At 48.4% G+C, this 14,202-nt stretch overlaps 1 protein-coding gene across 3 annotated transcripts in view; it reads left to right on the forward strand.

The window, feature by feature from the left end:
• LOC103228897 (BOS complex subunit NOMO1) overlaps window positions 1-7,341 on the forward strand; it is a 64,129-nt gene extending 56,788 nt beyond the window's left edge. For 2 of the 3 annotated variants that reach the window (XM_007986578.3, XM_007986572.3), the window contains 3 exons: window positions 373-492; window positions 6,186-6,278; window positions 6,692-7,341. In XM_007986578.3, the coding sequence (XP_007984769.1) occupies window positions 373-492; window positions 6,186-6,278; window positions 6,692-6,823 (345 nt within the window). In that variant the 3' untranslated portion in view covers window positions 6,824-7,341. The remainder of the gene's footprint in view (window positions 1-372; window positions 493-6,185; window positions 6,279-6,691) is intronic. The other variant, XM_007986598.3, reaches the window with a different exon arrangement.
• The last annotated feature ends 6,861 nt before the right edge of the window (window positions 7,342-14,202 follow it).

Genomic DNA, 14,202 nt, shown 5'->3' on the forward strand with positions numbered 1-14,202 from the left:
TGTGGATCCTCAGTTGTATCACGTACCTCCCTAATCAGAATTGGCTCATAATAATTTTTTGTGTTTCATAAAGTCAGATCCTCAGAGGACCGTAATTGTCAAGGTTGAGTACTCATAACAAGAACTGCAGGCTCTGACAGCCTTATCAGAAGCCACAGTCTCAGAGACACTGGGGACACACGCCCGCCACTGCTAGAATAGCCCACTGAGGTTGCTACTTTGAAGGCAGCAACCTTGGTTTGGATGTGTAGACTTGGGAATTTCTTTAAAAACATACAGTTCTTTACATCACAGCCATATGTTAGGTTTTAGTTTTCATTGGCTTTGCCAGAGCTGTCCTTATAAAAATAACTTCTTCCCATGTGTGTATAGAACTATGTTGTGCTTCTGGACTCCACACTCCCCAGATCCCAGTATGACTACATCTTGCCTCAAGTTTCTTTCACCGCAGTGGGCTACCATAAACACATCACCTTGATTTTTAATCCCACGGTAAGTAAAAGACGGAGTTAAAAAAAAAAATAATGGATTGTGTTTGGTGGCTCATGCCTGTAATCCCAGCACTTTGGGAGGCCAAGGCTGTTGGATCTCTTGAGTCAGGAGTTTCAGACCAGCCTGGGCAATATGGTCAAACCCTATCTCTACAAAAAATACAAAAATCAACCGGGCGTGGTGGAACGCACCTATAGGCGCGGCTACTCGGGAGGCTGAGGTGGGAGGATCACCTGAGCCTGGGAGGTCGAGGCCTCGATGAGCCATGATCATGTCCCTGCACTCCAGCTTGGGTAACAGAGTGAGGCCCTTTCTCCGGAAGAAGAAAAACAAAACAAATCAAAACAATCCATGGGGTGGCGAGAGAAGGTGTGCCGTACAACCTGTGCTCCAGATTGCAGGTTGCAGGGCAGATATTTAAAGGGCTCCTGGCACTGGGTCACTTTCTCATTCTGCCTTCTGGATTCTGGGCTTCCCCAGATTGTTTTTAGCTTTTCTGAGCACTGATGTGTGCGATTTCCTTTGAGGAGGAAACTGGTAACAAGAGCAGTGTAATTGTTTAGATCGGTGGCTCAGGAATGATTTTGGGGGAGGAGGGACACCACTACCCCGTTGCTGGTGTGACGTGTGCTCCTCCGTGAGGGAACACATGGTACATGGCCACTCAAACCTCTAGAACCAACTGCTACTTCACGGGAAATAGAGAGGACCCAGGAGCCACAAATGACTCCACAGGGATGCAGGATAAACACCTGGAGCCTGGTTTGTTTGACAAATAAATTGCAAGAAAAAAAAAACCCCAACAACAGATGGACAGAATACCTGTGGGTTAACAGAAACTTAATTTATCGCTTAATTCGGTACAATATGTGGCCCTTACTATATGCAATATGTGTATCTGTTGCATATAGTCCTGTATCCGATAGACTGGAACAGTGGAACAAACAAGACATACAGATATCTTTCATCTTCTTGATAAAGTTATTTAGCGATTCCTAAAGCTCAGGTGCAGTATTGTCACCTGATGATTAAACTGACACACCAGCCATGACAAACACAGAGTCCAGGGCTCAGCCTCAGGACTGCTGATTCTGAACTTGACAGGGGGTGAAAGTGTAGCACAAGAGCCTGCATTAAAAAACAAAAATCTGGCCTCATAGCTACTGTATTGGTCATTGCTTCTAGGCCTTTTCAGTGGGAAGAATAAGAATTTTCTTGTTTTCAAAAAATATGGCTGTAAATGGAACTGTATCTTCCGATCCTCCTTATCCCTCTTTTGATAACTGCACAGCGTTCCTCCGTGTGGATATACCATATGTCTTAGGCCATTCGGGCTGCTGCTTTGTAACTTAGACTGGGTAACTTATAAACAACCAACATTTATTTCTTACAGTCCTAGAGGCTGGAACCTCCAGGATAAGGTGTTGGCAGATTTGGGGTCTGGCGAGGACTTGCTGTCTGCTTCATAGATGGTGCCCCCTAGCTGTGTCCCCACAAGGCGGAAAGGGGCAAACCAGTCCCCTCAGGCCTCTTTGATAGGGGCATTCGTCCCTGACTGAGTCACCGCCTAAAAGGGGTGTCGTCTTGATACTATCACATTGTGGATTAGGGTTCAGCCTGTGAACTCTGGAGGCACAGACACATTCAGATCCTGGCGCTACATGTAGGATTTTGAGTTCGCCGTGGGTTGAGGGGCTTCTGTGTTGTTACTGGTTTTCTGCTATTACACATAATATTACACATAACCCTTTAGCGAATTGCCTTGCACATGCATGTTTTTGAATGTTCGTCAGTCTCTCTTTGGAACAGACTCCCAGAAGTGAAATTGCTGAGGCAAAGGGTAAATGCATCCGGAATTCTGATTGATACGGCCACTTCCCTTCCATGGGGTTTTACTGTTTTGTATTCCCGCCAGCAGTGAATGAATACCCTTTTCTCCCCAACAGAGTATGTTGTCAAATTTTTCAATGTTTGTAGTCTAATAGATGAGAAGTGATATTATCTCAGTGTACTTTTAATTTGCATTTCTGTCTCTTCATGTGGTTGAGAGCCATTTGTATTTTCTGTGAACTGTTTAACCTATTTTCTATAGAATTTTTGGTCTTTTTCAACTGTTTTCAGCTCTTTGTATATTAGGAATATTAACCCTTTGTAATGTCTGTTGTACGTATTTTTCCCAATTTGTCGTTTATCTTTTCACTTGGCTTATGCAAAGATTTACTTTATTTCTATGTTAGATGTGTTGATATTTTTGTTACTGCTTCTGGATTTTAAAGTCATAGGAAGGTTTTCTTCCTTCCCAGCTTTTATAGGAATTTATCGTGTTTTTTTCAGGGGACTTTTATGGTTTCTCTTTTTACATTTAAACTTCTCTATCCATTTGGAGTTTTTCCTGGTATAGGTGTGAAGTATGGCTCCAAATTGTTTCCACATGCCATCCAGTTGCCATTTCATGCTTTTTAAACGCCATCCTGCATGGAAGGTGGACAGGAATTACCTCTCATTTAGAGATGAGCAGATGGGAACCTAGAAGGAGATGTGAGCAGCGCAAGGCCACCAGCTCATGCGGAGCAGAGCTAGGGCTGGAGCAGATCTCTGCTGCTGATTCCGGGCTTCTGTGAAGAGTGGTTCATGCTCAGTGAGCCTGTAAATATGATCTTACCTAAACAAGAGAGTTTTTCTCATGACCCAGGAGGAAGCGCTTCCTTGTTCTTCACAGCGGAGAGCTGGTTAGAAAGTGCCGGAGAGGGCTAGGTGCGGTGGCTCACGCCTGTAATCCCAGCATTTTAGGAGGCTGAGGTGGGCGGATCAGTTGAGGTCAGGAGTTCGAGACCAGCCTGGGCAATGTGGTGAAACTCCATCTCTACTAACCATACAAAAATTAACCAGGCGTGGTGGCGCACATCTGTAATCCCAGCTGCTCGAGAGGCTGAGGCAGAATTGCTTGACCCGGGATGCAGAGTTTGTAGTGAGCTAAGATAGCCCCACTGCACTCCAGCCTGGGCGACGGAGCAAGACTCTGTCTCAAAAAAAAAAGTGCCAGAAAGATAAGCATATACAAGAACCACTTACCTTTGTTTGGGGCTGCACTGTGGCCCCAGTGGGTGGGAGAGGCGTCTGTGAAGGCCATTGACAGCTGCAGGCAGCGACATTCTCAGAAGCCCCTAGCAGACAGCTCATCTGGGCTGACGGACACACCTGAGAGCCGGTGGCAGGAATGTAGAGACACTGCTTGGTGGTGGCCGAGCAGCCCAACCTCGTAGCTGCTGCCTGTCACTTCGGAGAATGTGAGAAACTGTGCCTGCCGGGGCTTGAATTCCCAAGCAGGGCCAAGTGATGAATGAAGAGAGCGCCTGCTCTGTACGACCCTACACAGGGCCCTCACTGGTTGATCCTTACAATAAGCCTTCGAGCAGGTGTGCCGTTCCTGCCATTTCCACAGAAGCCCAGAAACATTGAGTCACTTCCCGAGTGTTAGTCAGCAGAACCAGGACTCAGGTGAGGCGGTTTGTCTCAAGCCACGTGGTTTCCGCCTTGTTCTGCCCTCCTGGGGATGAGTGGCTCAGCATTGCATGCTCACGGGGGCTTTGTGAGCACGTTGGTTTCCTTCTTTTTTTGACTGCCCACAGCCTCGCGACTGGATTTTACTCAGTATTCTGTGCACTGCTGAGCATTTCACATACTCATTTCATCGAGTTTCACAGCGTCCACCCACAGGGGGTGTTGTTCATACGATCTCCATGTCATAGTTGAGTAAACTGAGTCTGAACGTGGTTGCCTGAGTTTACCCGGTGAGGCCTGGGACCTGAGCCTAGACTCAATCACTCTAATTCCTGCTGAATTAAACTTTTATTTACATATTTATTTATTCATTATTATTTTTTTTTTCCGAGACGGAGTCTTGCTTTGTTGCCCCTGCTGGAGTGCAGTGGCATGATCTTGGCCCACTGCAACCTCTGCCTCCTGGGTTCAAGTGATTCTCCTGTGTCAGCCTCCTGAGTAACTGGGTTTACAGGCCTGCACCACTGCTCCTGGCTAATTTTGTATTTTTAGTAGAGACAGGGTTTCACCATGCTCGCCAGGCTGGTCTCGAACTCCTGACCTCAGGTGATCTGCCCAACTCAGCCTCCCAAAGTGCTGGGATTACAGGCATGAGCCACCGCGCCTGGCCTGAATTAAACTTACGTGTTTACTTCAGTGGAAAAATGGGTTGGGATCTAAGAGATGTCCAAAAATACAGGAGTAGGCAGTTGGAGACGGAAATCTGTTCCTGCCCTTACTCTTTCATTTATGAAGGGGCATCCCAGGTACAGTGTCCCCCCACAGTCACTTTCTAGCCCAGCAGTTCTCGGATGGGTTGGTTGCAGGACCGCTTTATACTGTTAAAAATTATTGAGGAGTTTAAAGAGTTTGAGTTTGCATGGATTATCTCTGTGTGTATTTATCATGTTAGAAATTAAAACTGAGATGTTGAAAACACAAGAACCCACAAGCCACACATTCCATTAGTTGTGAGCGTGATGACATCAGGGCACGTTGCCTCTGGAAAAGTCCACTGTGCGCTTGTGAACAAATGAGGTGGAAAAGGCACATCACATCTTACTCTTGTCATGAAAATAGCTGCGGCCTTGGGAACCTCCTGAGAGAGGTGTCCTGGTACCCTACACTGAAAACATTGCTCTGGCTCATTAACTTGTTTTTATCATTACTGGAAAGTTCTCATTTCATTTATTTGTTTCCTTTATAGGAGTAGAGTGGGCTAATAGGATCTAGGTTCACTTGATGCTTTAGAACCCAGCATTTCAGGGGCTTTAGCAAGATGGAAATTTCTGTCTCATGTCAAGTGTCCAGGAGTGACCAGTGCAGAGATAGTCTGGTAGCTCCAAGACGTTAGGGGACCCAGGCCTCTTCTGTCTCATTGTGCCGTTCCAGTGCATTGCTTTTCTCCAAAATGGGGCGGTTGGCCAAATGCTGTCCACCCAGCAAAAGGGAGGGCACACCACTTCTCCTCTAGGGTCCAGCCAGGGTGTGGCACTTACCGCTTCTGTTCCTGTACCATTGACCAGAATGTAGTTCCAGGGCTGCGGCATGGCTGCAGGGGAGGCTTGGAAAGGTAGTCTGTATTCTCAGTGGCCCAGATAAAAGTCGGGGGTTCTATTGGGAGAAAGGGAGAATGGCAACAGGGATGCTGGTAGCAGTGCCTGCTTTGCTTCCTCACTAGGCCGTACTGGCTGGGAATAGCTGCCCCTCACTGTGTGCCCTGGGCCTAGAACAGTAGGTTCTTGATACATCCTTGTGGGACTAAATCCCTGCAAGTTGCTGGGACTCAACAAACTGAGACCCAGTTGCTTTTCAACCACCAAGACTCCCTGGTAGCTGCATCTTTTCATTCCCTCGGTTTGGAGGACCGTTCAGAGGCTGAGGAATGCCTTGTCATTGGAATCTCTTTGTCCCTGAGTTTCAGAAGCAAATAGAGTGAGAGTTTGGGCAGAAGAGGATTCATGGGAAAACATATCCAAATCACTTTGGTTCCTTCCTTTGGATAGAAAGAATTTGGATCATGAGGGCCCCTGGGTGTCCTCGGGTGGCCACTTTGGAAGGCTGGGTGGGTGGTGGCTGTGGCACTGTGGAAGATGGATGATGGACAAGTGTGCGGCCTTGGTGAGGAGTGACAGGGCTCTCGGTGTTTGCAGAGGAAGCTTCCTGAACAGGACATCGCACAAGGATCCTACATTGCCCTGCCACTGACGCTGCTGGTTCTGCTGGCCGGTTACAACCACGACAAGGTAGGAAATCCAGAGGCCTCAGGAGACGGCGGGTGTGTCAGGGAGAGCAAGTCCTCACAGCTGCAGGAGTGATAGCAGGGGGATATCCAGGGTCACAGAAAACACATTTCAGGGTCGGGAGGGCCCCTGGAGGCCTCAAGTCCACTCTTAGGTCTCCTTTCAAGGCTGTAAACTTCTGTAACATCTCCTAATCCTTAAACCTGGAACACCTCTAAGGACGTGTGGGTCCCAGAGAAAGGCCAGCCCATCCCTAGTACAGCGGCCTGCCTCGTTTGAACTGAAAGCCACCCTTTAGCACGTGGCAGCTGCTGATCACGTCTGAAGAAGGTGTGTTGAGAAGTGAGGCCCCGCTGTTCGTCTGGCAGAAGCCTCCTCTTTGTGCCCCTCCCTCTCCCACTTTCTCTCTTTTCCAGCTCATTCCTTTGCTGCTGCAGTTAACAAGCCGGCTGCAGGGAGTCCGCGCGCTCGGCCAGGCAGCCTCTGACAACAGCGGCCCCGAAGACGCAAAGAGACAAGCCAAGAAACAGAAGACAAGGCGGACGTGAGGAGGAAGGGGGCAGTTGTAGTCTCACTTGGGACAGGCCACAGCCAGGGGTCCGGCTGCCACCTGCCCATGGGATAAAAGCCAAAAGCATGCGTCAGCTAACTTCAGCCTGTGCTGCTGGCCTCGTGCCCCGTGTCCCGTGTCACTGTGGCATCCTGCACCCATCCTCACCCGTCCGTATGGCCCCTCGTGCAATGCAATGAATGGACCCTCCTGTCACTCTGCTGAACAGAATTTATTTTCTGAGTCAAATATAATTTATTATTTTTGTCAAAGAAGTATTTAAGCTATGCTGTGGTGTGAGAATGTCATTCTTGATCTTCAGCCTTCGTTTGCAAGAAGAGTTCCAGTTGACATGGTGTTTGGATCCATGGTGAGGTACCCTAGGAATTTATCTGTTTTCTTCACTTCCCTTTGCATCTGAGATCCCTGGTGGAAACCACAGCACCCTGTATCCACTATTAGGAGGCTATGTTAGGAGGTAAAAATCAATAAAATGGCCCATTCATTTGTGTTGTAGCTCATCTCAGATGTATTTCTTGGATGGCATGCGCGTAACCCCCGGGGTCTTCAGTTGAGCCACATACAGAGCAAGTCAGGGTCTTGAGTGAAGCTGACTAGGGCAAGAAAAACACTAGCTCAGCCGACATGATCCCTAGCCGCTTTTGGCCTCAGTGACAGAGAAATGGGAGATAGTGGGGATTGTGGCAAATTGAAGTGTTCCCACCACGTCTAAAGGAAGCTTAGGTACTCAACTCTGGCTCACCCCTGCTGCGCAGAAATGTGCGTTCACTTTTCTAGAGAAGCCAGAAAAAGATTTCTGTGAAATTTTCCCAATTTTAAACACTAGCCACAAATGCAGTGTTTTAAAAATAACTACACACTTTGGCCAAACAAAATGCCTATGTCGGCCAGGTGAGGCTTAAAGGTTGCCGGCTTGCCTGAGAGATCCAGAGGAAGTCACAGCATTTTAACAGCATGAACTTAATCCTTGCAGGAAGTCATTAAGTGATACTGAAGGAGGGGACACAGCCGTGCATCCAACATTTATTGGGTGCCGCATAGGACAGGCATGGGTATGTGAGGATGAGTAGAGTAGACAACACTCTACAGCAAGCTGTAAGTGGCCAGGGGGCTCCATCTGCCTTGTTCTTTGTACCCCGATGCTTGGCACGTGGTGGGCATTCAGTAAGGAATGAATGAACGCATGCACACAGGAACGAATAGATGGGCACATAGCACGTGCCCTCACAGCACGTGGGCCATCACTGGGTAGAAGGCAAGTCAGTAAGCAGATGGGTAATGCAGTGAGCCGAGGACCTCCAGGTGGAGGAACATGGGCCACAGGAGCACAGAGCAGAGTTCTCGTCCCACCGGAGAGCTCAGGGAGCTTTCTGGATATGATGTGTGAGCAGAGTCCAAAAGGACGAAGCATGGAGAGAGGGAAAACAAGGCGGAAGTTCTTGTTAGGTGCCACTACCACCACAGAGGGTCAGCTTGGGGGACTCCGTGGCTCTTGGGGGCCAACCGCAGAGCTGCCCCGTTCCCACCTATCAGCTAGCTTGGTGTTGGCACCGTGGAAGGAAAGTGAACAGTGTTGAAGATCTGGGACAGATGTGGTATTAATACAGAATCCTTTTCTTGGAGTGTTTTCCAACTCTTAATTCCAAGTGGACTCCCAGAAACATCCCTTTTGAATGTTAATGGGATTTTTATTGACGGGGTGTAAAGGTTAAGAGCTTGTGAAAGATACGATTAAGTGTCAATACACTCCATCCAGTTCCGGAGGCTGCCAGTAAGTGGCAGACTTTCCCCATCGCTGGCTGCAGGTCACCCTTGGCCTTGGTGGAACTTGTGTGGGTCATTCTCAGTCCATTTGAAAGTTGGGCCTGTTTGGTTGTGTGTAATTTTCTGTTCATCATTTTTCTGGCAATCTCAGGACAGAACTCCTGTGATCCTTCTGTGAGAAATAAACAATGTTATTAGATTTTTTTTTTTTTTTTTGAGACAGAGTTTTGCTCTTGTGGCCCAGGCTGGAGTGCAGTAGGGTGATCTCAGCTCACTGCAACCTCCGCCTCCCGGTTTCAAGCGATTTCCTGCCTCAGCCTCCCGAGTAGCTGGGATTACAGGTGCCCACCACCACGCCCAGCTAATTTTTTGTATTTTTAATAGAGACTGGGTTTCCCCATATTGTCCAGGCTGGTCTTGAACTCCTTACCTCAGGTAATCCACCAACCTCAGCCTCCCAAAGTGCTGGGATTATAGGTGAGAGCTGCCGCACCCGGCCTGTTAATAGATTTGGAATGGGACAAAAGTCATATCAGAGACTTGTTTGCTGAGGAATTAAAAAAAAAAAAATGGTCTAAGATGGTAGGTTCTTGGGGAACTCTGTTCTGTCCACATTTTTGCCTATTAAAGTGGCCATAAAAACAACCATAAATCCTTGATGAGGAGCTTTAGGGCAGTGCCATTCTTTTTTAATTAAAAACTTTTATTTTTTTGTAGAGACAGGGTCTCGGCTATGTTGACCAGGCTGGTCTTGAACTCTTGGCCTTAAGTGATCCTTCTGGCTCAAAGTGCTGAGATGATAGGCATGAGTCACCACACCTGGCCAGGGCAGTGCCATTGTAAGGCGATGGCCTCACTTCAATTTTCTGGGGTTACAGGAGATGGGAAGGGCCGAAGGTGGCATGAGAACGTGTGTGTGTGTGTGTGTGTGTGTGTGTTTGTGCATGTGCATGTGTGTGTGGAAGAATTGGTGAGATGACTGGAGGAAGAGGCAGTCCTGTGCTTAATTCTCATGGTCTAAATAGTGAGAAACAAAGATTCAGGAGATAAGGAAAAAACAAATGAGTGATTGCCTCTCTGGATCAAGCACACCAGCAGGCACAACCAGCCTTTCTTGAGCTACTGTGTGCTAGGCACCGTGCCATGCCCTTGCATGCATGTGGACGCTTCATGAGTTCATGAAGCACGTATGCTTCCAGCCCCATTTTTCAGAGAAAGAAACTGAGGCTGAACAATCTGGAAGCTGTCAGGTGGCAGAGCAGGGGTTTGAACCCAGGTCCAAGAGTTCTTAACCACCATGTTTTCCTGCCTTTGATGTATGAAATGAGATGATGTAGTCATGTGCCAGCTTGTCTAGGGATGACTCAGAGGTTTAGAGATGGATGTCACGTGGATGTCATACAGGAGAGGCAGGCATAAGCTATAGTAAAGTTAGGAAAGGCACAGTGACGTGGAGCAGTGTGTGCAGTGGACGGGTTCATGGCTGGGGGCGAGAATGGTGGAGGACTTTTGATTATTTCATCAGTGTTGTTTCTGTAACCAAAGAGCTGCATGACCAGACCCTGAGATCTAGTTCCTTAGTAGGAATAATTATTAGGCACAATTCCCTTTACTTAAAAGCTGGGGTGGCCCTAAGGTAGGAGTTGGAAAGAGTTTGGGGGATGATGTTTGCTTGGTTGCCTTCTGTTTAGGCTGATGTTCAGTGGGGGTCAAGGGCTGTGTGTCCAATCCGTGGCATGTGGGGGGTGTTTGTAGTACATAGCCAGCCTCAGGATGGCCCCCAGGGATCCACACTGCGTTTTTATATGGTCCCCTCCCACACTGAATCAGGCTGGCTTTGGGCAACCCGTGGGAAGTGGAGGAAGTGAGTGATGATGTGTGACTTCTCGGGCTAGGTCATCACAGGCATTGCACTTTGGCTCTTGGGAAGCCAACTGCCTTGCATGAGGGTGCTCAGGCAGTCTCATGGGGAGGGGTGAGTCCCCTGGCCCCCAGCCTGTACAGCTTGCACATGAGCCAGCTTGGAAGCAAATTTCCCAGCCCCGGTCAAGCCTTCTGATGAGTGCAGCTCCAGTTGACATCCGACTTCCACCACTCAAGAGACCCCAGGTCAGTGCTGCCCAGCTGAGCTCTTCCCAGATTCTTTATTTCCCCCTAAAATGAGCTGTTTTAATTTTAGAAAACTTAAAAACATAGCGACAGTGAAGCACGGATATGCCTTACACACAGTCCCAAATCAGTACTGACTTCAAGCTATGTCCTCGCTTTCCAAGAAAGAGAAAGCAGAGAACAAAGTTCAATCTACAGTGTCTTCCCAACTTCTTGACCCACAGGATCTGCGAATGTGTTATACGACTGTATTGAGCCTCTAAGTTTGGGAGTAACTTATGCAACATTAGGCAAATGGAATAGTGCTCAATAAATGTCTGTCACATGAATGGTCAGTGACCATGGATGCATTTCTAGTTGTGTATTAGTTAAGGCTCTTTTGGTTTCAAGTAACAGAAATCCACCTCCAACTAGCTTGAGCAAAATGGGGCATTTCTCTGATCAAGTAACGGAGAAATCCAGGAGTGTCTGGCTTCATGCATAGCTGGACCCAGGCTCAATTTCCACCTCCTGACTCTGCTTCCCTTGATGCCAACTCTTTCAGGAATCAGCATTCCGAAAGACCACGCTGCTAGAAACAGACAGGCCCATCCTTTCAGCCGGGTCCAGGACTGTTTGCTCAGTCACTGCTCTCAGAGGCAGGGGCAGAGGCAGATGCCAGGCACATATCCACAGAAGTGGAGATGGCAGGGAACTGAGAGTGGAGTGTTGGAAAGCTGGCTTTTGCCTATGGATTCTGCTTCTGACATCATCCGGCAATGTTGGGCTTTACATTGGCCCCATCTGCAGACCCAGCAGATGGACAGCTTCCATCCCACCACATCACATGCCAGTCCTGGGACAGGATAATGACTTATGGGCAACCTTTCCAGAATCACCGGGGCCTGGCCACACAGGAGCCACGCCCACGCTTATGTGACAGGCGGCCCCTGTGCCTGGGGTGCTGTATTAGCCAGAGGAACAAGTGGTCCTGGGTGGGCAAAAGCAACAGAAGAGAAGTCAGCTCCACTTCCTTCCAAAACCTGATGAGAAGGCCTGGTCAAAATCACCCTCCAGGCCCAGTGTGGTGTCTCACACCTGTAATCCCAGCACTTTGGGAGGCTGAGGTGGGCGGATCATGAGGTCAAGAGATCGAGACCATCCTGGCCAACATGGTAAAACCCTGTCTCTAGTAAAAATACAAAAATTAGCTGGGCGTGGTGGCAGGTACCTGTAGTCCCAGCTACTCGGGAGGCTGAGGCATGAGAATTGCTTGAACTGGGGAGGCGGAGGTTGCAGTGAGCCGAGACCGCACCTTTGCACTCTAGCCTGGCGACCGAGTAAGACCAAAAATAAAAAAAAATCACCCTCCATTTTTGGCTTTCTCTTTCATTAGCAAAATGAACCTGATTTTCTGACCATGACCATGAAATGCCTAGAGAAGGGAGACACTCATTTTCCAGTGGGCCTACTGTGTGCTGGGGTGGCGAGACTCTTCCTGCCCTGGAACTTGCTGAGGTTGGGGAAGATATGATATGGCTGCCTTCCCCTGTACTTTTTCAGTGGGGGCAGGTGTTTATGCTTCATGATACAATGGTGGGATCTTGGTTGGAATATGAACTTTTATTTTAGATGGAGTTGTGTTCTGTTCCTCAGGCTGGAGTACAGTGGCACCATCACAGCTCGCTGCAGCCTTGATCTCCTGGAGTCAAGGGATCATGGTGCCTCAGCCTGCTGAGTAGCTGGGACTACAGGAGTGCACCACCACGCCTGGCTAATTTTTTTTTCTTTTAATCTTTGTAGAGATGAGCTCTCACTAGGTTGCCCAGGCTGGTCTTGAACTCCTGAGCTCAAGCAGTCCTCCCACCTGCCTCCCTAAGTGTTGGGATTACAGGCAAGAGCCACCACGCCCAGCCAGGATCACAGACATTTAAATTTCACCCCTTCTACTAGAAATTTAAATGTCTGTGATCCTGGGGTTGTTTAAGGTGCCACCCATCTACATATTCTTTCAGATGCACAATATTTCACTGTGTGAATGGAACAGCAGCCCTTCTTACGTGTGCTTTTTGGAATCTGAAGATTTTGTAAGATAAGATGAATGCATTGGAACAAGTGATCCTCAATTCTGTGCAGAGTCTGTGCCTCTGGAGACTGGCGGCTGCCCCTCCCTGTCTAGTTTTGTAAGAGAGGCAGCTGGCAAGAGGACAGAAGCCGGCAGCTGCTGCATTTTCATCCCGTTTCTGCTCTTGGAGCTGATGGGGAGAGGTAGCTAGCAGCCGCTCAGTGATCAAACTTGCAGCCTGCCTCTCTCGCTTCCTTTTCACGGACTGGAGCGGGCCTGGGTATGGAGAAAGAACATTTTGCTTCTTGCCTCTCAGAGTTTCAAGAATGCCTCACCTGAGTGGCGACTGGTACTCCGCATGCATTCATGGAATGAGTAATTATGACAGTGGTGAACTCCTCACTGTGAACTAATTACACAGATGATGTTCAAGACTTAGACTGGGCTACCGCAGGGGTTAGCAAACTATGGTCCACTGTTTTTGTTTTATAAATAAAGTGTTATGAACACACAGCCATGCCCATTCATTTGCAGATTATGGCTGCTTTTGCCTGGCAGTGCCAGAGGTAAGTAGTTGTGGCAAAGACCATGTGGCCTAGAAAGCCTAAAATACTTACTATCTGGGCCTTTACAGAAAAAGTTTTGTTGTTATTGTTGTTTTTGAGATGGGGTCTTGCTCTGTCACCCAGGCTGGAGTGCAGTGGTGTGATCTCAGCTCACTGCAACCTCCACCTCTTGGGTTCAAATGATAATCGTACCTCAGCCTCCCTAGTAGCTGGGATTATAGGCGCCTGCCCCCACGCCTGGCTAATTTTTGCATTTTTTAGTAGAGACAGGGCTTTACCATGTTGGCCAGGTTGGTCTCAAACCCTGACCTCAGACGATCTGCTCACCTCAGCCTCCCAAAGTGCTGGGATTACAGGCCTGAGCCACCGCACCCGGCCCAGAAAACATTTTCTAACCTCTTGTCTCTCTAGTGGGTGCTTTGTATATTTTAGTTTTAGGGGGGGCATCATTAATTCATTCAACAAGTATGAACTGAGCATCTCCCCTGCGCTGGGTGCTGCTTGGCATACTGGGGGTTTAGAGGTGTGAGAGAGACTGGGCCTCAGCTCTTAGGAGCACAGTGCTGATGGAGGAGTAATGGTGAACACGCACATAAGAAGTTACTGGATAATGCCAGGTGTTACGGAAAAAAGAAGCGGAACAAGGCAATGTGACAGAGGATGATTGATGTCATGGAAGGTCTCTCTGAGGAGGCAGCATTTGAGCTGAGACCTGAGGAGGAGAAGGGCCAGTTATGCAGATATCTGGGGGAAGAGCTGCCCAGGCAGAGGGGACCGTAATTGCAAAGGGCCTGAGGAGGAAACGAGCTCCGTGAGTTTTAGGAATAGCAGAGAGGCCAGGGTGGTCAGAGCCAAGTGATTGAGAGGAAGAGA

Source organism: Chlorocebus sabaeus, chromosome 5 (genome assembly GCF_047675955.1).
Source record: "Chlorocebus sabaeus isolate Y175 chromosome 5, mChlSab1.0.hap1, whole genome shotgun sequence".
Lineage (NCBI taxonomy): Eukaryota > Metazoa > Chordata > Mammalia > Primates > Cercopithecidae > Chlorocebus > Chlorocebus sabaeus.